The 23,967-nt window shown below is 45.2% G+C and overlaps 1 protein-coding gene across 3 annotated transcripts in view; it reads right to left on the bottom strand.

Annotated features, from left to right (window-relative positions):
* The window catches only part of SH3YL1 (SH3 and SYLF domain containing 1), a 779,762-nt gene that overhangs the window by 666,693 nt on the left and 89,102 nt on the right, over nt 1–23,967 (bottom strand). For all 3 annotated transcript variants that reach the window (XM_069606061.1, XM_069606062.1, XM_069606060.1), the window contains exon 2: nt 23,046–23,156. In XM_069606061.1, the coding sequence (XP_069462162.1) occupies nt 23,046–23,156 (111 nt within the window). The remainder of the gene's footprint in view (nt 1–23,045; nt 23,157–23,967) is intronic.

Here is a 23,967-nt window from a genome sequence, read left to right as displayed (position 1 = left end):
TAATTGTGTTAACCAGTTTCATATTATTAGTTGCCTTAGGATTTTGGTATATGGAAGAAGTACGCCCACTTGCCTACTGAGAATGTTCCTACTGTATCTACACCTTTCGTGCACCTGCACACTCTGTCTCCTAGGGACTCTCAACAGAGACAGCTATTATAATAATAATACACTACTGCTTATAATGAATGCAACTCATGCCATTTTGAACAGAACAAACTGATGGATTTGCTCTCATTTACCGCAACATGGGGAAAAAGGGTTGGGCTGGTATATTCATCCTTTGCCTCCAACTACTGCATGTCATACTTCTCTATGGGCACTATTCCGTGGCCGATGGAATGATAGCATCTCAGAGAACTTGGATGGACGAATTTTAATGAATTTGAAAGGCGAGACCTAACGCCTCTAGGATGCTCACTCTTCGCAAATAGCGCAAGCTTAATGTTGCTTCTATTAGGCCTTCTGATAGACTGTCCCGACCTTTTCAATCTCTAATTTCTTTTAAGATGGCTCCTATAGGTAATAGGGATGCCACGCCACCTTCCTACACTGTTAACCATAGCCCCAACTCAGTTTCTTTCTGCATACAGAGGAATTGTACTCAGTCAATGGGTGATTTCAAGGGTTGCACTAGTGTTGCAAACTTTACCAGTGAGGACAGACCTTTGTATGTAGGCAAACCTGTCTATTTCGTTTGTGGTAATGAAGCTTATCCATGGCTACCTAGGGATTGGCAGGGAACTTGTTTTTTGGGAATTCTGCTACCTGGGGTATATGTAGCCAGCACCACTGAAATCTCTAGGGCTCGTCCTAGGCGGGACAAGAATGACGATACTTCGTCACAAGTTCTGGGCGATGTAGCAAAATCCTTTGTACCTTTTTGGGGGCAGATTATGAATTCCAAGGATATCAGTAGACTAGCAAGAGTACTGGAGAAAACCATCAACCGGACCACTGACATACTCTATAACATGACTAGAGCAAAAGGCAATCAGATTAGTGGCGCTACAAAACCAGATGGCATTAGACGTCATCTTGGCTGAGCGTGGTGGGGTATGGAAATTAGTGTGGTCCGCTTGCTGTGTTTTCGTACCAGATTCCTCACCAACCACCTTTAAGGCAATATAAAATCTGCATGTCCTGAGTTCACAAGTACATGTTCCCGAGGGAAATTGGGATCTTAGTGCTTGGTTCTGGGACTTCTTGCGATCTTAGGGATGGAAGCTTCTCTCGGTCGTGTTGATAATTCTGGGTATTCTGTTGTTGCTGTATACAATGTCTTCCTGCCACATGTTCAATGTTAGGGGGATGTTGTGCACAGACTATGGGAACGTTAGGACCAAAAGGTACACTCACCGGAAAGGATGACCAACGAATTTGTGATGAAGGAAACCTCTGCCGCAGATCTTATAGCAAGCGATATATCTGATGAATGTGATTCAGGGACCAAAGCAGGGATCGCTCAAAACAAGGTGCCAAAAAGGACGAGCTATCTCGTCCTTGGAACTTAAGGGGTTAACCTTTACCTAATGCTCAAAAAGAAAAGAAAACAGCAAAAGAAAAGGACCTACGAACAATATTTCTAAACTGGGTGGCAATACAAACAAAAGCGCAGTGGTCTCTCAAGAAAAAACACTTAAGGATCTGAAGCTATCCCGAAAGGCTAGGCTGCAGTCAACCTCAGGAGAGATCACTCCATTTTTCCCCCACAAAAAAAAAGGATAGTTTTGGAAAACGGAAAAGATGAAATATCAGATACCGACCTTTTGGAAGGGACCCTGGAGGAGACTGACCCTCTGGAAGGAGCTTTGAGCCAACCCCAGCTGGCACTCAACGGTGCTCTAAAAACGCCCAATGCCACTTCAACTGATCACTTCTTTCAGAAAATATGGCATCTGGGGACTTCTCCTGCCTTTAAAAAATCCATCGCACTAAACCCAACAAAGGGTCGGGCCTCGACCCCAAACACCTTGTCAAGTCCTAAGATATCTACAAGACCAGTTGACCAATCTACCTCTAAAAGAACAAACAAGTTGCTTCCAACCTCATTCGTGGAGAAGAGCAACCTAAAGCCGATGTCATGATCTCTGCTTCCAAAAGATCAGGACTTGCCCGACTCCCTTGGAAGCAGACCCATAACCCCGGTTCCGAGTGCCAGCCAGTCCCAATTGGGACCTTTTGGACCCTGTCCTGGCGCCAGTGGCACCAGGCTCATAAAGATGCCCAGTCCCAGCGCTGGAAGCGCCGGGCTCATAATGCTTGGGTGGACTTACCTGCAGCAGACCATGCTGCTTACTTACCTGCCAGTTGAACCCCGGATCCTCTTCTGTTTGGGACTACTTTTCCTGTTGGCTGGGGCAGGAGCCACTCCCTAGGTTCAGAACACTGGAACTCTTCTGGAAAGCAGGAACTCTTTTCTTACCTAGGCGTGGCTGTGGAAGGAGACACCTAAGCACTACAGGAGGCTATTTAAACCACACCCGATGGATGAATCTTGCTTTGTGTTATTCTGCATTCTCTGCAGCAGAACGCTCATCGTGTCTTCTGCTTCTGATCCTGGGCCTAAGGAAACAAAGGCTTACCATCCTGGAATCCAGTCTTCAGCAGCACCTGTAAAGACAAAGAAAGAACAGGTTAGCACTACGGTCTTCAGTGGCAGCGCATCTCTTACCTGGTCCATCGGCTGTCACCAACGCCTCGCGCTGCATTCCGGCATCTGAAAGACAAAGGCTTACCTACTCTTCGCATGTTCCGGAGGTCTTCGCACTGCATTCCGGCATCTGAAAGACAAAAGCTTACCAGCTCTTCGCACGCTCCGGAGGCCTTCGGCGCTGCATCCCGCATCTGAAAGACAAAAGAAGGTGCGTTTAAAGAGATTGGGCAACTTTATTACTCACGTGCCATTACTCCTTCCCACGCCGAATCCAGTGGGTATTCCAGCACCCTTCAGCTTCTCTAAAGCTCCGAACTTGTACCTGCAAGATAAAAGGGACAGTTAGTGCGCATCGTGAAGCAGGCTACAAACGTTTACCTACGTGCTTCCAGGCGCTTCTATTCCTCACGCGGGTTCGATCCTCAACTCTCATCAGCCCGCCATCCGCCATCGCCGGAACTCTGCAAAACAAGAGATATCATTACAAAAGACTTTTAAGACATTTGAAGCGCCCAGAACTTACCGTTCGTGCAGTTAACGACGGACAGCAGTCCTCTGAGGTCAAGAGGCCTGCACCCTTATCCAGTGAAGGAACTGGTTACGGCACCCTGCCCGAGGCAGATGGAGAGCTCGGCGTTCACTTACCTAAGGTGAGGGCGTTAACCTTTGGGGTTCTACAGGAGAAGAGAAAGGGAAGAGGAGAGAGGCACCCAATAACCCCAGTTCATTAATCCCATATTTTCTATCTGCAGACATCTTACTCATCGAGTCAGACATACAGTGCACAGAGGTCCAGCCCAAAGAGCCAACCGTGTGTTAAACATCACCTTTGAAGATATGGCATTCACCCAGTCAAGACCGGCGCCTCTGCGGGAATCAGGTGAGCGTTACAGCCGAGCACAAGTTTGAGCCCTTTTGAGGTTACAGCAAATTTTATTGAATTCCCAGTAAACAACAACAACCTTCCTGAACAGGACTTTTTGCACGAAGATCACCCTGACCTTCCCTCGACCGATGAAATACCAGTAAATCACAAGTCAGTTACTAGAACGATGAATCAAAAATCCCAAACTATCCATCCTGCCCCTGAAGGCCCAAGAGGCAAACTAAGAACAAGCGAAACCCAGGGAGAGGCTGGAATAGAAACACCAAATCGAAAAACGGATCTTTTTTCCATCTGGTCTACCTTAACAATAGCTTTGGCTCCATTTACAAAGCTATATGAAGCCTTAAATGACACCCTGAAAGACCACCTTACCATTGCTGCATACACCCAAAACAGACTTAACTTTTTGCAAGGTCACATAACAGCAAAGGAAGCGTCCAAGCCAACCTTATTGTTTTCCAACACTCAAACTCAAACCAACAATACCCCACAAATGGGAACGGTGGACATGCAAACAGATCAACCAAATCCGGAAGTCTTTTCCTTCACAGCAACGGATTCTGGGGAGGTCTTGGCCACAACGACGACCACTTCACTGCACTCTTTTCCATCTATTGTTTCTGTGAAAACGAAACCTAAAATACAAGGAAAAACTCAATTGGGAAAAAACAGGTAAAGAACACAACCAAAGATTCTCTTCTGAAGAAATGTCAACAGAACCAAGTTCTGAAACCAAAATCCCCAACCGAAATCTCTTTTGACCAAACAAGTAAAAAATTGCTGCACCATACAAGAGTCTGATGTTGGTATTGACAAAGATCCTGAGGTCTCAAACAACATGAAAATCAAAGGGCCTAATCCTTGGAAACAATTAGCTCTTACTTTTCAAAAATACTGAAAGGACACCGCCAACTACAACAACAGGTGAAAGAGCAAGCACCTGTCACTCAACACAATCGCTCGGCTCCGCCCTCACCTACGGAAAGTGAAATTATGGAAACAGTATTGAACCCAACCCAATACTCCATAGAGTCATCGGAACCAGAACCGCTGGAAAGAACTCGGGGCAAAAGAAAAGCTGTCTCCCCTCCCAATAGGCAAAACAGTACTAAATTCAAACCAAAGTATGCAGCTATGGAGAGCAACTCACCAAGGTGCCCTACCTTGAAGGAAAGTAAAGAAGGGACCTTGGCGAAAAAACGGTACCAAAAAGGACCACAAACAAAACAACTTTTGGAAACACCAGATCGAGTCGTCCTATTAAAGGACCATTAGCCGGTACAGAGCCAAAGTCACCCAAGATGCCTAGAGACATAGCCAAGTCAAGGCCGAAAGGAGAACGACCGACGTCAAGGTGAAAATCAAAAGCACTGGCAAACGCACAGCAAAGAGACTTGACCCCGCCTCAAAGATCTCACAGTTACAACAGGTCGGATGACCGCTACTTCGCTCGAATAGAGAAAAGAGATTGGCAAGATCAGTAAGAACTGCAAAAAACTTGTTCTTTTGCATTAGAACGAGTTTTAAAGGATGGAGACTATATAATCTTGAACAGGAAAACAACTTTAAATCTTCTTCACCATGTTCCGTCTCTTCAGAAACTCTCCTCGAGGGATATTGACATTGTAGAATTTATGGACGCTAAAGCCATAGATAGAGTCGATCTACATATAGAATCTTAAAAGACAAAGAAACTACTTAGAGAAGCCAGCAAAAACGTATGCAAACTGGGATACGACCTCACGGAACTTAGACCCTCTTGCTCAACTAACTGTAGATCACCATCGAGATCGGTAAGAAGGAACGTTCGTGGGACACAGGGGTTTCCTGAACATGCAGAAAGCACTCGCGGGCAACACATTGATTCTGAAAGGAGGTGTACCCACGTGAATAGACAACATCGCCCCACGTCGGGATCCCGGGCGTCAAGAACCTCGCCTTACTCGAGCACCAATACCCCAAAGACTAGGAAAGATCACAGCCGTATCAGGAAGGATTCTGTTAAAAGGGAACTCAAACCCTTAATTAGGATAGATAAGCCAACCCGGATAACTAATCTCAAATCGGCTATTAACCTACAGGCCTCTACTAAAACAGATGGAGTCATTGTTTGAGAAAGAGCGTGTACCTGCGGGTCCTCAGAAAAACTGTTTGATTACCATCGACCAAGACCAACCAAAAAAAAAAAAAGATTCAATGAAATCCATCACTCGAGGTACCAAAGCACCAAAGAGGATGAGTTGAAATGCTGGTCCTGGCTCCCGGCAGCATTGGCAGACAGCAGCAGATCCTAGCAAAAAATCACTACTTTACGTTCACCTAAACCATCAACCTCAGTGGAAACATCTCACATCTGACACACATCTCAGACATAAACTTAGGTGTATTTGATATTCTGTGTCTACAAGAGACATAGATATTGAATAAACCATCCATGGATGGCTGTGAACTTGCATTCTCACCAGCAATAAAAGGCCCACTCGGTAGTCCTAGAGCAGGCCTTATCACCGCTATCTGGATCGGGACTACCCTCAAATTAGTCAAAACATTAATGAGTAATCCACACATTCTTGCTACTCTTATCTCCTGGAAACCTAGAGAACCATCTAAAACCAAATTCAAGGGAAAAACCTATTTGGTGATTAACATTTATTGCAATCCCAAAGCCTTCTCAGTGGATCACTTCATTAAAAAGATAGAAACCTTACTTGATGTATCTAACTACGACTGTTTAATAGACTACATCATCATATGCGGGGACATAAATGCGACGATAGATCCTCCAGGATTTGGCCCAGATCAAATAGTAGATCAAAGTGACAAACCTAAGAGGACTCACATCTACGCCGATCCAAAACCGGTAGCTAGAGGGAAACAATGGACCTTAAGCATGGATACCTGGGACATTCATAACCTTCATTGGTTAAAATAAAATCTGAATAAGTCAGCTATATCAACATGGGAACTCGCTGGAAGACAAGCCACCCTTGATAACATTGACACCGCTAGAAACCTACTGGCAAGATGAACTTCCTTTGAAGTTATCCGTACATCGAAAAGTGATCACAACCTTCTGAAGGCACAATGGGAAACAGAACAACTAGAATTATCCATCCCACAATTACTAATGGAATCGAAACGGGAGACCAACAAAAACTGAACCAGGCACAGACTAAAAGACTCTGCAGTCGTAAACATCACAAGGCGTTACTTGGTAGCTAAAGATATAGATAAACTAAAAAACCAATCACCACCAACGGATTATTGTCCTCTGCCGATTCCATATCAATGTCCGGCTTCAAGAAACAAAACTACTACGACTCATCATCATACGAATAATCCAACTTTGAAGTTGAAACGCCAGGAATTGAGGCAAATTACTCGAAACGGCAAAAAGCATCCTTCTAAAGCTACAAAGGAAGAGGCCAAAAAAGCCCTACAAATTTACAAACATTGGCTCAAACGACACAAATGTGCTCTATACCAACATGACTCTGAGATAATGCTCAGAACATTGAGCGGGAAACAGGCCAAAGCCTTCTGGTTTCTGATTTCAAAGGATAGAAGAACGACCAAAAAAAAACTATCAAATAGTGTTAGCGAGCAAGACTGGATCTCGCACTTCACAAAACCATTTGCTAGACCCCAGTCAGACCAGTCTGAGCCAGATATCAAGCATGGAAAATGGGATATAGAGCTTGATAAAACGATCATCATGGGCAAAATCAACATGCTAGAAACATTTAGAGCACCTGGTCCAGACAGGCTCTCGAATGTATACCTGAAAACCAACCCCGACGCCTGGCCACCCTTGATCGTCGAAATCTTCAAAACTTGTGTTGAGTCAAATGCGATTCTTAGATCGTGGAAAACTGCTAACATCGTCCCGATCTACAAAAAAGGCGACAAAGGCAACCCAAACAACTATTGTCCGATCGCTTTGTTAGACTGTATCGGCAAACTCTTCGGAGCCTGTCTTCTGGAAAAGTTTAAAACATGGATACTAGCTTCAGAAGGGCACAATCACTTTCAGACAAGTTTCACAAAAAACCTTGGACATCAGCTAACATAATGATGCTTAGCATTTTAAAATCTAAAGTACTAGAAGGCTCTCCACGCCTAATACTGGCCTTCATCTATTTCTCTCAAGCCTTTCATAAGGTGAACAGAGAAAAACTTTGGGCTAAACTTACCAACTGGGGCTCTCCAACATCAATATTAGTTCCAATCAAAGAGCTAAACACCAACACTTCTATGAGGGTACGGCTCAACAAAGCGGGTCACCTCTCTCAAAATACACATACACAGAGGGGTCAACAAGGCTGTCCCCTGGCGACTGCACTTTACAATGCCTACACAGGAGACGTTAATTTCGCTGAGAACATCAGAACTTTTCTGCCAGCTGTGGGTAATGAAAAGATTCCTAGACTATTATACGCGGATGACATCTTAATTGATCAGACCGCAGTGTGCCTTCAACGAAAACTTGATAACCTGTTGGTCTATCTCTCAGCGAACAACCTTGAGATCAACACAAGCAAGACCAAGGTAATGAGTCTTGAGAAGGCACCTAAAAAAATAAAATCCCATCTTGGCATTTAATTAAAGAACGACTAGAAATAGTGCAAGCCTTCATATCTAGGAGTCACTATCAGTAACATCCAACAAGAGAAACCAATGCAGGAAACCATCCGCCACAAAATGAAAAACTTAATTATCCAAACGCAGATGATGGACAAAGTTCGGCCGCTTTTACCTCAAGGTAAACAAAAGTAGTTCCAGCAATAGTTTATGTTGCGGAAGCCATGCCAGCTATATCCTCAAAACTTTGGAATAAACTACAGGGAATGTTTTGGAGGAAAATACTTTGTTTGCCAACCTCAACCCTTATAGCATCAATTAGGAGAGAACTAGGTCTAACATCATTGAAAGCAACTGTTGACCTTAATGGCCTAATGCTGTTCAGGAAAGTCTGTTCATCAAACCAGAAAATTTACGAGATAATTCGGCAAGAATTAACAAAGGAGACAACAAAATGTTGACTTTGTGGGCCAGAAAAAAACCTTCTACTCCTCGAGGAAATTGGAAGCTCAGAGGAAGAGCTAGAAGCCGATGAAAACAACAAAAAAATTCAAAGATACAGATTGGTGCAAAACAATAGTGCTGGCTGGAAGAAATAAGCTAACTACACATCTTCCCACAACCGCCCAAAAACTGAACGAGCCTGTGAACTATCTAGTAAAATTTCCAAACAAGAGGATACCTTCAATCTTTATGAGAGCCCGTTTGAATGTCTCCAAGACTAAAGAAATTCAAGCAATCCGAGACAAAACCAAGTCCAATAAATGCTGATACTGTGAGGAATCCCAATCAGTTGAAACACTGAAACACTTACTACTTGGCTGCAAGGCTCTGTCAGCTAATAGAAGAACATTCCTCGACCATCTCTTTACACACTTTGGCAGCCTGGACGAGGAATACTGGTAGACGTACCTGAGGAATACTGGTAGACGTACCTGATGAACGGAGAAAACATCAAACCAGTGATTGCTGTGGGAAATTTTTTTAGAGAGCATTGACCTGGACACCAAACTGGCCGCAGATAGTTGGCGGGGGACATATGAGTCAAGAAACAAGGAACACATATTGTAACACGAAAGACTTTGCATACTGTGAAATTAAAGACTTTGTAAACTATCGGAGAAGATCAAAGATCAATTGTGAAATGAAAGACTTTGTAAATGATCAAAGAAGATCAAAGACAAAGTAATCTAACAGTTGAAACAACCAAAATACCGCTCAAGGTTCGCATAACTTGTAAAAACCAGTAAAATAATTGAACCAAGTATCAAGAAAAAAAAAAAAAAATCACTGGAATCCTGACTACTGTACCATTTAAAGTAAGATTTACAGGATTAACTGGGAACTGGAGAGGTGGGCCATGAAACAACTTAGTGGGCATCAGAGGGGCTCTGGCAACTTCTTCTGGGTCTACCAAGGTAGTATCCACTACAGTTCGACTGCACCCACTATCCCTATGAGCAGGAGTATCTACTCCATCAATCAGCACACTGTCCTTAAAGTAGTGCTTGGTATTATCAGGAATCCTAGCATAAGCCTCTGAGACTTCCAGGCTGCCAGGAACCCAGGGATACTAAAACTACATCAGAATCTATCCCACTGGGGAAGGATGCCCCTGTAATCTCTTCTTCCACATAGGAGAAGACCAGATTAGCAGAGTGGACCCTCAAGGCTTTGACCTTACATCTGGGGTCCCACTTCACATGGCCACTTGCTCCACCAGTCACACAAGATCCACTGGGTCTGTGGACATAGGGAGGATTACTGTAACCAGAGTTCTGATTTGGAGGAGAACCTCCTCTACCCTGTGTGTTCTCTTGTGACTTACCCCCATTTTCTTTTTGTGGCACTCTGGGAGGAGGTTTTATCAGATCCCCCACCCTCCTTATCTTTGGCCTTTTTCCCCTCCTCCTGCTTACCAGGATGAGTCTTGTCCTTATGGGACACTATGCGACACCCACAAATCTGCTCTCAATGGCCAGCTTCTTAGGCTCTAACTCCTTTGAATCTGCCAAATGCTGCGTAAGCTCAGGGGAACAAGATGCAAAAATATGTTTAAGCATGACAAGACATATCATACCCTCAAGCGTGGAGACCTTACAGCCTTCAACCCAGCCAGTTTTTTTTTTTAACCAACTTTATTTCTTTTTTTTTTTTTACTTAAGACAATAGTTGAGCTTTCGTTACAACATGTGTTAAAAACATTGTTATCAACAAGAACCTCTTATTCCGCACCCTTGAACTTTCTTGTAGAGTCTAGTACCGTCTTCATACTTTTCCCCACCCCTCCCCCCCTCTACACCCCTGTTCCTTTAATTAATTGAACCAATCAGAACCATGGTTGTAACCAGAACAGTTCCATGAGGCAACCCCTCCGCCATATCTTCTGCTGTCTTTATCTGATATGGATGTTTCTAAGCGCCCGGGGTTTAAAGTGTTGATTCTCCCGCTCCCCCACATAGTCCTGAAGTGGATCCCATATGGCCAAGAATTTCAGATATGTCCCTGATTTTGTGGAGCAGATGTTCTCCATTGCCATAACTCCCCACACTTTCACCCACCGCCATGGGGCTGTAGGGCCCTCCACTGTCTTCCATCGTTGGGCCACTGTCATCCTTGCTGCAGCCAGTAGGTGGGTTGTGAGAGCCGCTCTGTTTCCCGAGGCCGCATATATCCCTTCTGCTACTGCCCCCAGCAGAATGACTTTCGGGGTCCATGGTAGGTCTGCGCCCGTTATGTCCCTAATCAGGTTCAGTATTTCTTTCCAGTATACTTTTATCCTTGGGCACGCCCATCACATATGGAACATGTCTCCTCTTTCTCCGCACTGACGCCAACATTCTGGGGCTGCGTGGGGATCATTCTGTCTATTCTACTTGGGGGCAAATACCAGCGATAGCATAGTTTGTATGCCGATTCTTTAATTGCCGTGGATTTGGATAGTTTATGAGCCCTCCTCCAGATTTGACTCCATTCTTACTGTGTAATCTCCTCTCCTATGTCCCGCTCCCAGTCCTTCATATACTGGAGGGTGTTGTCTGTTTGCGCCTTGTCTAGTAGCTTGTGTAGTCTAGTAATCCCCTTTCATGTGTCCCCTCCCGTATTGTTAGTTCTAGGCTTACTGGGGGTCGTAACCCTGCTCTTTTTACCTCTGGGTGTGAGATCCAGTGACGCAATTCTATATATTTAAATCTGTGGTTTTCGGCGAGACCAAATCTTTGTTTGCATATTTCGAGGGTAAGTGGGGCGTCATCCTGATACATATCTTGTAGGGACAATGTTTCTGCTTCGCCTCAACCTTCCAGAACCTTTTGTCCTCGGCCTCCTATTTCCCCAGATAAATCCAGCCAGTTTTTTTTAAATAATCAGTCGCATATGACACCCAAGTATTTCCTTCTTTCTTTCTGTACTCTCTAAACCTTTTCAAGTATTGGGCAGGAGTCTTCCCAAACTTTAAAATGAGAGTTTGCTTCAACATTGCAAAATCTACTTTTTCAGCTTTTGACATCTCCTTAATAGCACTGCAGCCAGAATAGGGTAGTCTGCTGAGGAGCAACCATGCAATTTCATCAGCATTTACAACCTCTTGAATATCACATGCATACTCAAATGCATTCAAGCAGTCCATAATGTCATTCTTCTCATCATACACACTGAGCAGATCTTTAGTAAATCTTGGATGAGAGGAGGACCCAAACCAGTGTCCAGATCCCCTGGATCCTGGTGAAACTTGAAGCTTGGCCATTTCCAACTGGTGAAACATGCCTTTATGTTTTTCTGCCTGTTCCATCTTCAGCTTAGCCATGTGAAATTCAAGCTCCTTCTGCTTAAACAGCAGCTCTTGCTTCTTGAATTCCAGCATGGCCTCAGCATCAGAGCTTGCAGAGTAAACATTAGCCATAGCATCTTCCCTGTCATCATGGGCAAAACTGATGAGGTCAGCAATAGAACTGTCAGTTCTGCCAGTGGAAGCTGCTCCACATCCTTCTGTACTCTCATCAGAGGCTATGGCACTGAGTTGCAAATCTTGCCATTCCATGATTTTCTGAATCATTTCCAATTTTGTACCTTGAGCAGGGAAACCCCTCTCAGTACACATCTTTCTCAATGTTTCTGATCTAAAGTTATAACAGTACTTGTTTCCATTATATTAGATAGGTCTATGGCCTTTACAGTTATCACTACAAAGTCACTATGTGTCCTGGATAGGAATAACTTGAAATGCCTTCAATAGTGTGCAACACTGGATACCTTCAGTCCTATCCCACCGCTGAACACCAATTTGTTAAGACGGATTTCTGAACTCTGAACTGGTGGGCAGAGGTTCAGGAGGCCAGCCTAGTTTCTTGGAACAGGGTAACCTTCTGGACAAGCCAGACCAATCAAGTTAGTTTGGCAGCGGTCAAGGCTAGGTCTCAGGAGGGGTGAGGGTGACTGAAAGACCTCAATGAGTACACAGAGTAAAGGACACTTACAAATCACTCCCAGTCAGGTGTAGATATATAAAAAAAAAATATATACATTTATTTCAAGGCCTTTGAGTTTCAACACACAAATAACAGTAACACTATTAAGCCAACACAATCCTATCTAAATACATATATACTAGACCATTGGGGTCTAAAGGGTTAATGCACAAAATGGGTCCACAACCTAAAAGGGGAAGGAAACAGACAGTGCAAATAGTCTTTATTCCCTTCTGCATCCAACACACTCCTAACGAAGAGGCAGTCCAATCCCTAAGAAGAGTGGAGCCTAATGCTCAAATGTATATGCAATGCCAGTGCAAGCTGTAGTTCAAATGGGCAACACGGGGTCTCTCCAAGGGTCTGTAGCAACTCAGGAAGGTGGGTGAGGCGATTAAGAATAGGTTCCCACTATTCGAGGAGGTTCTCCACTTGAGGGCAGAGTCGAATCCAAGAGTTGGGAATAGTTCGCTAGTTTGAACTAGCAGTGGAAAGGAGAGGGGCCCTCAGGGGCCACTAGTGCGTAAAAATGGATAGGGGCGCTAGGGGCCACTGGTTAGGGTTGCGATTATTCACCGACCCCCGACGCACTCGGGACCAAATATCGGCACGGGACGACAGCGGGCTCAGGGTGCCAAGCCTTCAAGCAGGTCACCATCGGTTCCTCGACTCAGCTTCTTAGTTTCAGGATACTTGGATCCAATCCTTCATTCAGTGAGAACTCCAGAGATCGACAGGGTATGGGTGTTTGGGGCCTTCTCTTATCCAGAATCTCCTTCACGCCAAATCGAAGAGGACCCAATGGGAGATCTGCTCACATACAGGCATACCATAAGTGGACCAATCACGGACCATGGTGGTCCCAGGCATTCACGGCACTCCAGACTCTCTGGCACCCAGGATGTGTATTACAACCAGACGTTCCAGCCCACATCCTGGAGGCACACACACAAGGCATGCAAAAGCCCGCAAAAGCTTGGCGTTTTGCGGGAGAATGCATGCCCAAATAAGGACTGACCCAGGTCGGCTCAACCTGGGGAAGGGGCAAGATGGCCAAAGAACCTAGTTGCATGGCCATTTTGGAGCCAGGCCATCTATTTGTGCCAAACGCTGTAATCGCGGTTTACCTTGCAGGAAAGGGTTAAAAATATACTAAATGATAAGCTGCCACCAGCCCTGTCCAAAACACCTGTCCTTGTCCAAGACACCCTGTCCTTCTTACCATCCCTCCTCCCCCATGTGCCTCCTCCCGCTACCGCTCTTTTCAGCTCCTACCCCCGCTTCCACTGGAATACCTTACCTCTCTCAATCCGCTCTATACCCACCTTTTCCTCCTTCCGCAGTTCCCTTAAATCTCTCCTTCTGCATTCCCCACCATGAATCCTACCTCACCTCTCTTTCTCTCCCCTTCCATTGAATCTTTCCTATGATCCTCACTGTCCTCCTCCTTCTCCTTATCCTCCCTCATTTTTGCCCTTATACCCCTTCCCCTTCCCTTCCTTACCCCATCCCTATTCCCCCACAGATTAATTGCTCTACCTACTGTTTTTATTGGTTCGATTCAGGATTGTTTATTGCTTCTACTGTTATAATGCTCTATGTATTCTGTTATAATGTAAAGCGCTTTGGATGAAAGCGCTATATAAACACATAAATACAAATACAAATACATCTGCACTTCTCCTAAAAATCCTTAGAGAGTATCCAGGGCCTTTGGAAATGACTAATAGACCCAAGTGTACTGTACTGGAAGGTACATTGTATACTTGTTACATGTTGCAGAAAAGTTGCAACATTGGAAACGACTAAGGGAAACAAAGTCTCCCAGTACTGACTGTCTTAAGGGCATGTCAGTTTCCCCATAAGAAGTGAGCGCGAAGCCCACATGGGTGCAGTAGAAGGCTGGGCTCCTCTGGTAAAGTCAGACTACGGTGTTAAACATCAGCAAAAAGTTTGGGGGTTCACAACTGGAGGGAACATTACACATAAATGGGAATCTTTCTTAACATTAGACCTACGTCCTCCTGTGCTATGTGGTATGGCACTAGGTTCACCATGTCGCCCTGCTTCCTGGTTTAGGCCTCTGTTACAGTTTACTTGGGCTTTCCCTTAATTTGTCTCCCAGGCATGAATGACTGCACCAAAAGGAGGCAAGAAGCAGGCGGCCCACTTACCGAGTCTTGCAGGGGCTCCCAGTATTAGGGCAGAGCCAGGGGACTTGGTACTTGCCACCACCCCTCACAGAGCCCGCAGTGCACCTGTGACTGTGAATTCACTCGGCTTCACCTGGCGCAGCGGGCGCCATCTTGCTTTTTCGGTCTGCTATGTGGTTTTCACGCTAACAGCACCAAATGAAGGGTTTTGGTGTCGGAGCTGCAGCGCTTCAATGCTGCACACGCTCCGATCCTAAAATCTCTGTCACCATAAGTTTTTCCCTCAATAGTTGTGGAAAGGAGGTGTGTCTCGGCTCATGTAACGCTTTCCTCCTTGTCCTAATATGAGGTCTGCACTGTTCCAGACATTTGTCAAATCATGTGGTATCTGCAGCAGTCAAAACCGTTAATGCAGCCCTTGTATGTAGCACAAGTCCCAAAGAAGCCTCTAGACCCATATACTTTAAGCACAAAGCACTCAACCAAGATGGCCGCCGGTCTTGCCCATAGGGACTTTACCATATGTCAGGCTTGGCCACAACTGGCCCTGCTACTTGGCTCCCAGGCAGCTTTCCACAATCCTCACGGGCACCCGCTTGCTTCATTTCATCCTGGAAGGGCTCTCGTGCCTCCCTCGCCACTCCCGCAGGGAGCCATACCTTCTCCTTAGCGAGGTCCGACTTGCTCAAGCCAGCCAACAACCATCCACTCCATCATCCGAGCGGTGCTACTGTACCGGGCACTCAGCCCTCCGCATGAAACGAGTGGAAGAGATCATCTCAGGATAACCATTGAGCAAGAGTACAGAAGAAGAGACATGATATGATATGATAGGGCATTTGTAACGCGCCTATACACAAGTGTTTCAAGGCGCAACGAGGCGGGGGAACACAGGGAGACAGACAACGATCCTACTAGGCCAGGCGTCATTCAGATCGTGCAAGAGTAGAGGGCAGGGGAAAAGTGCAGGCGGAAAGGGAGAGGGGAAGTGCAGTACAGGGTTAGTAGAATACAAGATAAATAATAAGGGCCAGCTGGTGGCAAGTGCAAGGTAAGTGCAGACAAGTGCTGGGAGGAGGGGCTGTAGGGATACAGAGACAGTCCCGCAGTGCAGGGGTTGCCAGGGAGGCAGTGCAGAGAAAAGTGGCTGGGCCAAGGACCGAGAACGGCGAGTGGTCCGGTTGCAGATTCAGTGCAGTTTCAGTGATTTTAGCAGGGGAGATGGGGAGAGAAAGCGGAGGCAAAGAGGAAGGTTTTGAGGTGCTTCTGGAACCAGAGATGGTTCTCCTCAAGTTTCAGGGAGGCAGGAAGGCTGTTCCAGAGGGAGGTCACTGCTGCGGAGAGAGATTTACCCTCAACTCGTTGCTTGGAGAAGCGGCTGACCCTGAGGGAGTTGGAGGTGGATGAGCGAAGAGCTCGAGAAGGAAGATATTTAGGAAGAGAGAGTTGAAGGTATTTTGGCCCAAGGCCCCAGAAGGCCTTGTGAACAATGCAGAGGGTTTTGAACTTAATCCTCACAGTCACTGGGAGCCAGTGTAGTGATTTCAGTCCTGGAGAGATATGGTCCCTGGGCTTGAGGCCAAGGACAAGCCTTGCAGTCCTGTTCTGGATGAGTTGCAAAGGGCGGAGAGTAGAGGCAGGCAGATTTAGATAGAGGCTGTTACAGTAGTCCAGCTTCGAGAGAACCAGGGCTCTAGAGACAGTGAGCTTCCTTGCAGGATTTGGGGTTCCTTGCAGGATTTGGGAATTTAATCAAACACGTCACTGTCACAGTTGGCTTAGTCGAAGTATTGAGGTTTCAATGATGTCTAATCAAAAAGGATCATTATGACAATCAAACGAAAAATTGCACTGAAGGACTGGCCCAACGTCTCCGGATGTTTGCAGTTTTCTCTGGTTTTCTGCCAGAGGGTGGTTGGGTGGGGTCTCCAAAAAATGTACGATCCAGGTGATATCATATGATACAATAGGTTATTTATAACGTGCTTAATACCCAGAGGTTTGCTGGAAAGAATCAGAGACTCTAGGGCGACAACTCAGATGAGAGACTCTAATGAGGTTGAGGTGGAAGTGGCAATGAGAAATCCTTAATTGAGTGTTGTGAAAGATGCAAAGCCACTGAAAAGAAGAAACAAGAGGAAAGAAACAGAGACCATTGGAACAAACTCCAGCATTGACGTGCCACCCAAAGATGGAAGCCTTGCAGGGCTGCTGAGTAATGGGGGCATGGGAAGCCAGCTCAGAATGGAATCTACCGGCCTGCAGGAGGTATGTGGGCCACCACACATGGACTGGGTCAGATACAGAGATACATTAGTCTCCTCTTCAGGCCAGACAGCTTGATGCTGCACTGATTCTGCATCCACAGTGGCACACCATTGTACCACACTTGAAGCAATTGTCAATGGTCAGGAAAAAACTCCCCAAAGGTTGCGTTATTGCCTGTTGCTCTTTGACATCCAATACAGGAGTCCAGGGCATAACAGAGAATGGCCATTGAATACAGCTAGATAAAAGAAATAACAGAGACCTAAGGCTCAGAGGGACCTTAGGGGGTGCTGACAAATGGCACAACAGTGAGACTATCAGACAAATGCCCAGTCCACCACAAAACTGTTGGCTCCATGACATACTCGCTGATCACCACTCTGGTTACTAGGGAAGATGTATTTATTTATTGTATTGTTCATTTATAACATGCTTAATACCAGCGAGTGGTTTCCAAGCACCGGATCAGGATTCGAACCGGTGTTCCGCTGCGTTGTCTTGCTTCCAAGACAAACGCGTTGCCCCAGAGCTATCCTTCCTCCCCTTGTAGATCTTCAACAAGGTCTACAATCTTTTCAAGATGAACTGTCAGAAAGGTTTCAAACCCAATTCGGTCAACATTTTGAAGGTCACTTTTTGAAGGTCACAAAAAGCCATTGGTGAGCGAGTTCAACCTTCAACAGTGCAGCAGAAATGAGATGTTAGAACATTCACACAAGAACCTTTTGGAAGAGATGGAAAGCTTTTGCTTGAACATTCTCAGTTTCATGCAAAAACTGTTAAACAAATCCTTGACCTCCCAGAACAAGAAAATTGTGGATATTGAAAGGCTGCATCATATCCGCAGGTAAAGGTAAAACACTGATTTGAGAGCAAGAGAAATTATAGTCCTTCTGAACAAAAGACATCCATAAGGGCAGCCAAACACCAAGCCATTCTGTGTTTTCCAGTCCAAACATACTAAGATCTTACCCACAGTAAAGTAAGAACCTGTAGTGACCTTTAAGAAATCATGAGTGTAGACCCACCAGATACCATACAGATGCTGGTTGCAATTTGGCCTACATTTTCTAATAGATGGAGAACCACAAGCAAAGTAGGAGAGAACATCCTTAAAATAGACAAAACAGCACAAACTTGGTAGGCCAAAAGATGGCAATGATGACAAAGGTCTGTAGAGCTGGAAACTGGCTATATTGAGTAACAAAAAAAAAAAGAGAAAATGGAGGCAGACCCTTGATCAATTGAGTTTCACTTGAGTCTCCCACAGCCACCCGGTTACAAGAATGCCCCGACTCTTCTAAATACACATGCATATTTGAGATCAGCAGTCCGGCAACCCCCTAGGCTTTCCCAGGCAGTGCTCTAGCAGGTCCTGGCCCCAGCCATTGTTATCCAGTATTTTCGGCTGGGTAAATACGGTAGAATCCTGATCAAGCAGTCATTATCCCCTGTGAAAATACTGATGGAGCCTGGGCGTCCCGATTTGGCGCAGTGAATCCTGCTTTTTGGCACATTCACTGTGCCAAGTTCAGAATCGGGCTCTGAGGGTGTTCTAATAGCTTTATAGACCTGCAGCTCGGGCCATACCGGGCGTTATGGTCCCTCATAACTCAGTCTTCAGGGCCCATAATGCCCGGTACGTCCCTCGCTGCAGGTCTATAAAGCTAAATTATAACAGGTTTACTAGGCCCTGCACTATTGGCTTATTTTGTAACTGTCTATGCTGTGAATGGTCAATAACCTTCAAAAACGGGTCAGGAAATTGGGCTTTGTACTGAACGTACTCTGCTGGCAGAGGTTGACTGCTCTGAAGAAGCCATGTTTGACGAAGTATTAATGACTGCATGATTGGGCCTTACTAGGAATGCAGAAAAGTTTTGCGTTAGGTTACAAAAAATGAGATAAGGGAGAGGCTAGTGGAAAAGTGTGTATGAGATAAAGGTTGGGTCACTGCAATGTCTTGTGACAGATGAGCAGCTCAAAGTTAAGTGAAGAGGGTGCTCTAGTCACTCATCACAAACGGGAGACCTACACAATAAAGAGTTTTGAAAGAATGTACAATTGTTATTACTTTAAACAATAGTGAACTTAATATTTGTAAATGTGAGGGGGCTAAGGAACTCTGAAAAGAGAGTAGGGTTTGGGAATTATAGCTCATAAGAAGACCAGGATGCTTGGAAGAAGTGGCCTAAAGAAAGAACAAAAAAAGACAGACTAGGCTGCCCCAGCAGATATTTCAGGCGTTAGCTACCAAAACCACCACAGGGGTCCTACTGGTGTTAATTATGGACACGTAGCCAATGCAACAAATGCCTTGTATGACAGATCATCTCCAAAAGAACATTGAAGGGCAGCTAGATGTCACTAGCTACACTCCATGTTCCAATTAGTAGACCATTTTCTACACCAATTTCTAGACTACCTAGTTCAATTGTCAAAGTTATTTTGTAGGGCAAATTTAATCTGGCATGGTCAAAGCAGCTAATAAGAGCCTCACGCCAGTCAGCAGTTCAGGATATCCCTATCATTAGGGTATTTTAGTGCAGACCTAGCTTCTGGAAGCAAAGTACTGCTTTACAAATCATAAGGGGTTGAGGAGGAAGTACACTGAGAGGGAAGCAGCTTTCAAGGGATTTAATACAAAGGATCAGAGAGCCAACAACGGGGGAGGGTGGACAATTAGGCAGCACGGAATGAACAAGGAACCCTGATAGGGTTGGGGGGCCAGGCAATTGTAGGAGCAGATCATCCAGCCTAGGTTTAGGTGGAAGTAACACTTGGTGTTAAGAAGGACCCATTCTTTGTAGAAGAGAGTTTTGAGCTCCATCATGAAATGCAGAAGCGAGGGGGTGAGTCTGGTGTTGACAGCGATAGTTTTCAGAGTGTGGGGGCAAAGGCAGAGAACCAGTCTTCTGGTTCCTTCCTTCCTGCACTGCCAGAGTTAATGTATGCACATGTCCTGGCTCCAGGTGGATCCATGGCCTCTGGAGATGTTGAGCCTCTCAGCAAGGTAGCTTTCAGACTGGAGGGTGATGGCCTTGTATATGATGCTGCAGGATTTGAAGGGGATACATACTTGCAGCGGCAGCCAGTGCAGTTCAATAAGGGTCAGGGTACTGTGGTTGAATTTGCAGAGCCCTTTAATGAGTCGTGCTGCAGCATGTAGGACATATCTCATAGATGCCCGAATGGCCACCACAAGCCTTCTGGAAGGGCATTGCCAACATCAAGGCAGGATAGGGCCAAGGCTTGGACAGAAGATCTGAAAGTGTTTCTGGGATGACAGCCCTGATTTTTCACAGGAGAGCATATTGGTTCAAGTTGCTTGCATAGTCTTGCTATGTGCTCCTTGAAGGAAAAGTGAATGTCAAAGCAGAACAGAGGAACTTGGTGCAGGTGGTCAGCTGTGGTGTGAAGCACTCTAGGTTCACAGCAGAGCGTCAGGTCTGAGATTAGGGGGTTCAGTGTTGAGCTTCAAATAAGCACTGGACATCTAGGACTAGATCAAAGTGAGGCAGGTTTTGAGCCTGCGGATGTCTATAATGGAGGGGATCTTGAGGTAGAGCTGAATGTCATCTGCGTATTGGTGGATGTGGAGGTTGTGTGGAGCACAGTGGATTTACGAGCAGTTCCATTTAAAGGTTGAAGATCAACATGGAGAAGATGGCTACTTGCATGACTCCATAGGCGATGGTTAGCATTGCTTATCTGGGGAATTCATCTGGACAAACTGGTGGCACTTAGCAAGGTAGGATTTGAAACAGTGGAGGAAGGTCTCCCATACGCCAATGTAAAAGGTTGAGTGTCTAATGGTCTACTGCATCCAACACAGCTGAGGGGTCAAGGAGAACCAGGGGGTAAGGATAGCCATCATCAAGGACGTTAAGGGCATCATCGATAACTTTGATGCTAGGAGTTTGAGAGTTGCATTTTGGTCTGAAGACAGACTGGTAGGTCTGAAGGAGGTTGTTGGCACTGAAATGTTGGAGTAGTTGTGTAGATATTACTTTCTGAAAGAACTTACCAAGGAAGAGAAAATGGGTAATGTGGCGGTAGCTGCCAAGCCGTTGAGGCCCAGTGCTGGTTTCTTGAGAATGGGAGGATTTGCCAGGTCTCGAGGGTTGAGGGGAGGGTGCCCTAAGTAACTGTTGATTGCAAGTTAAGGGAGGGGTGCTTTAGTCAGAAGGATCTAGAGCACGGAGGCAGAATAGAGGTCTTCCACGTATGCTGTGGCCTTGACGGATGTTAGGGTGGCAAGTCAGGTCTTCCAGGGTCTGTTCTTGAAAGTGGTCCAGGGAGTGGTGGTTGGTTTGCGAGATGGGATGTGTGGTGTAAGGTCAGTTGCCTAGTTGGGTGTCCATATGCCCATGGATCATGCTGATCTTGTTAAAGAGTTAATGGCTGTACTGGTTGGTCAGATGGTTGATGCACTGTATGATGGCATAGAAGTGGGCTTTGCTTTAATTGTTGAGCTTGGCTATTTTGTTGTGGTAGCAGTTGACCTTGGCGGTGGTAATCAGTCATCAGCGCATAGAACAGAGTTCCGTAGCGGGGTGAGTTGGATGCACTGCGGGATGGTCGACAAGTCTATTCTTGCTTTCGGATGGTTCTTTTGTTGGTGTTGAGTTCAAGTCTACCGAGGTGGAAAAGGATTTGGCTTGAACATGTGTTGTTCCACCGGACCATGGCAGTTGAAGTTTGTGGACATGCTGATGCGGAGTTCTCGGAGAAGCAAGACGCAGTCCTAGTTCATCTGAGGTAAATCTTCCCATTTGAGGTGAATGTTGGCTAGGTCTTCCTGTGGAAACTTTCAATGGAACGTTTGTGCCAGATCTGAAGGCTTCTTTGATAGATTTTGAATGGGTGTGCTTGACTGCTGTTGTTAGACCAATGTCAAAGTTCGTCCAATCAGTTGAGCAGGATTGAAGAGCTGCTGTGACGGAGGGTGGGAAGGCTAGTGATGAGGTTCAAACTGTTGCTTTTCCTGTGCATTTGGTATGCTTTGTGAGGTTTAGAGAGTGTTAAGAAGGCAGCATAGATCTTCCTTCAAGGACTGGACTGGGTTTCCAGCGATGTTAAAGTCAGTGAGGAAGATGTTTGTGTACACGAGAGACCTGGTGGGGACAAAGTCTGAATTCGCTGCTGAAGGACGTGTAGATGAGGTGGAAGGTACCATCTGTTGAGGGGCCAGGGAAATGGCAGGAGAGATTTTAGAAAGCCAGTGGTGGAGACATCCAGTTGGGTGCATGGCCATAATGGCCTGTGAATGATTGCCAAGCCTCCGCTAGCAGCAGTTTGAGGTTCTCTGGCGGATAGACCAAGCGCCAGCCAGTTGGTGGGACTGTGGAGACAATGGAACACTATTTGGGCTGGGGTCTACAGCGAGAGCGGCCCGTCCTCAGCCCACAAGAGCTCCAATTCCCCAGCACCTAGATAGGTGGGTGGTTTTGGTAGTCGGCACCACTAACTAGAAAAAGAGCAGGGTTGTCCCAGGCAATGCTGCCCTAGCTCTTCCTTATCGAAACTGTCTCCTTTTCTTTACAAAGACTGCACTTTATAGGATACATTCCTATGTCAAGGTAGTACATCACCTGTGCTCAAGTTCCACAATACCATGAACATGAAAACAGACCGACCACATAGGAAACAGCCATCGAAACTCAGGAGTACTCATTGCTATTGCTACACAAATAAGCCAAAGCGCACCAATAAAAGGAAATGGAGACAACTCTTGGTCAAGATTCACAAATATTTCAGGAGGAAAAATGGCAGATTTTGGATGTATAAGGGTTATTTGACTACTGCAAAAGTTACTTTGATTGAAAATTCTTTAAATAAAAGGTGCCCATAAGAATGGTAATAAATGCGAGAAGAGCGATTGTGCACAGCATATCTACATCCCCAGTGTAAAAACAATGGAAGTTTGTTCAGAAATCAATGTCACACATTAGGTTTGCTGGATCAGCCAGTTATGTGGTTATCAGTTACATCAATTCAACAAGAAAATATGGATATATTTTTTTAATACTAACGGGGTATGATCTTATCTGGTCCAGTCCGAGAACTTATCACAGTAAATTCTTTTAATATTTTAGCAGCTTTTTTTGCTTCGGACTTCAAGTTGGTTGGTATGGGATTATTCACTGTAAAAACAAACATACCAGTATTCATAAGGCATATTCACTGTTTTCAAAATAGACATTTTCTAGAAACATGCAGAAGTAGATCAACAGTAATACATTTTTTTTGCTGAATTGGTCATAGTGAGAAGAGAAAATTACTTACTTTAGGAAACATTCTTTCTGATGGATAGAATATTCATATCTAAGATCTCTCACCTCTTGAAATACTTCTGGCTGCAAGAACTCTTTGGAATACTAAGGCAGCAATACACATCGCAAGGACTGTGCCCACTTATATCAATGTGCGTTCTGAAATGGTTTTCCTTCAAAAGACAAATCTTTTTCTCATAACAATAAATGGAGCTTGTGTGATACTTGCGTTACTGCTAAATAGCATCATTTATGGTCCAACAATGCTGGTAGTTGCTCTCAAGACTAATGTGTTTTTCTAGGGGCTTATGCACAAATTAAACTCATTACTCTGTCATTCATTCAGTGCAACATTCAAACTGGCATCTGAGCTAACAAATCCCTGATTTATTATTTCTTGACATTGTGTAAAATATGTTTCAAGGGCGTAAATAGAGATTTATACATGGAGGGTGCTCATCCGGGTAGAAGGCCTGCAGAAGCACAGAAAAAGGCAAACAAGAAAGGTAAGCCAAGCAGAGATGTACACCAGCCAGGGAAACCCTCAAGTGGGAGGGGATATTTTCACAGAAAAAGGGGTGGTAGGGCACAGATCCATCAGCTGCCCACAACAGATGAAGAGAAATCCCCATAACATGAGTCAAAGATTAAGATATCCCGTCGAAAGAACGTTACTAGTTTG

This window comes from Ambystoma mexicanum, chromosome 4p, assembly GCF_040938575.1.
Source record: "Ambystoma mexicanum isolate Mex_15411 chromosome 4p, UKY_AmexF1_1, whole genome shotgun sequence".
In the NCBI taxonomy this organism is placed as follows: Eukaryota; Metazoa; Chordata; class Amphibia; order Caudata; family Ambystomatidae; genus Ambystoma; species Ambystoma mexicanum.
The sequence above is the reverse complement of the archived record's forward strand: the minus strand, read 5'-3'. Positions and strand labels throughout refer to the sequence as shown.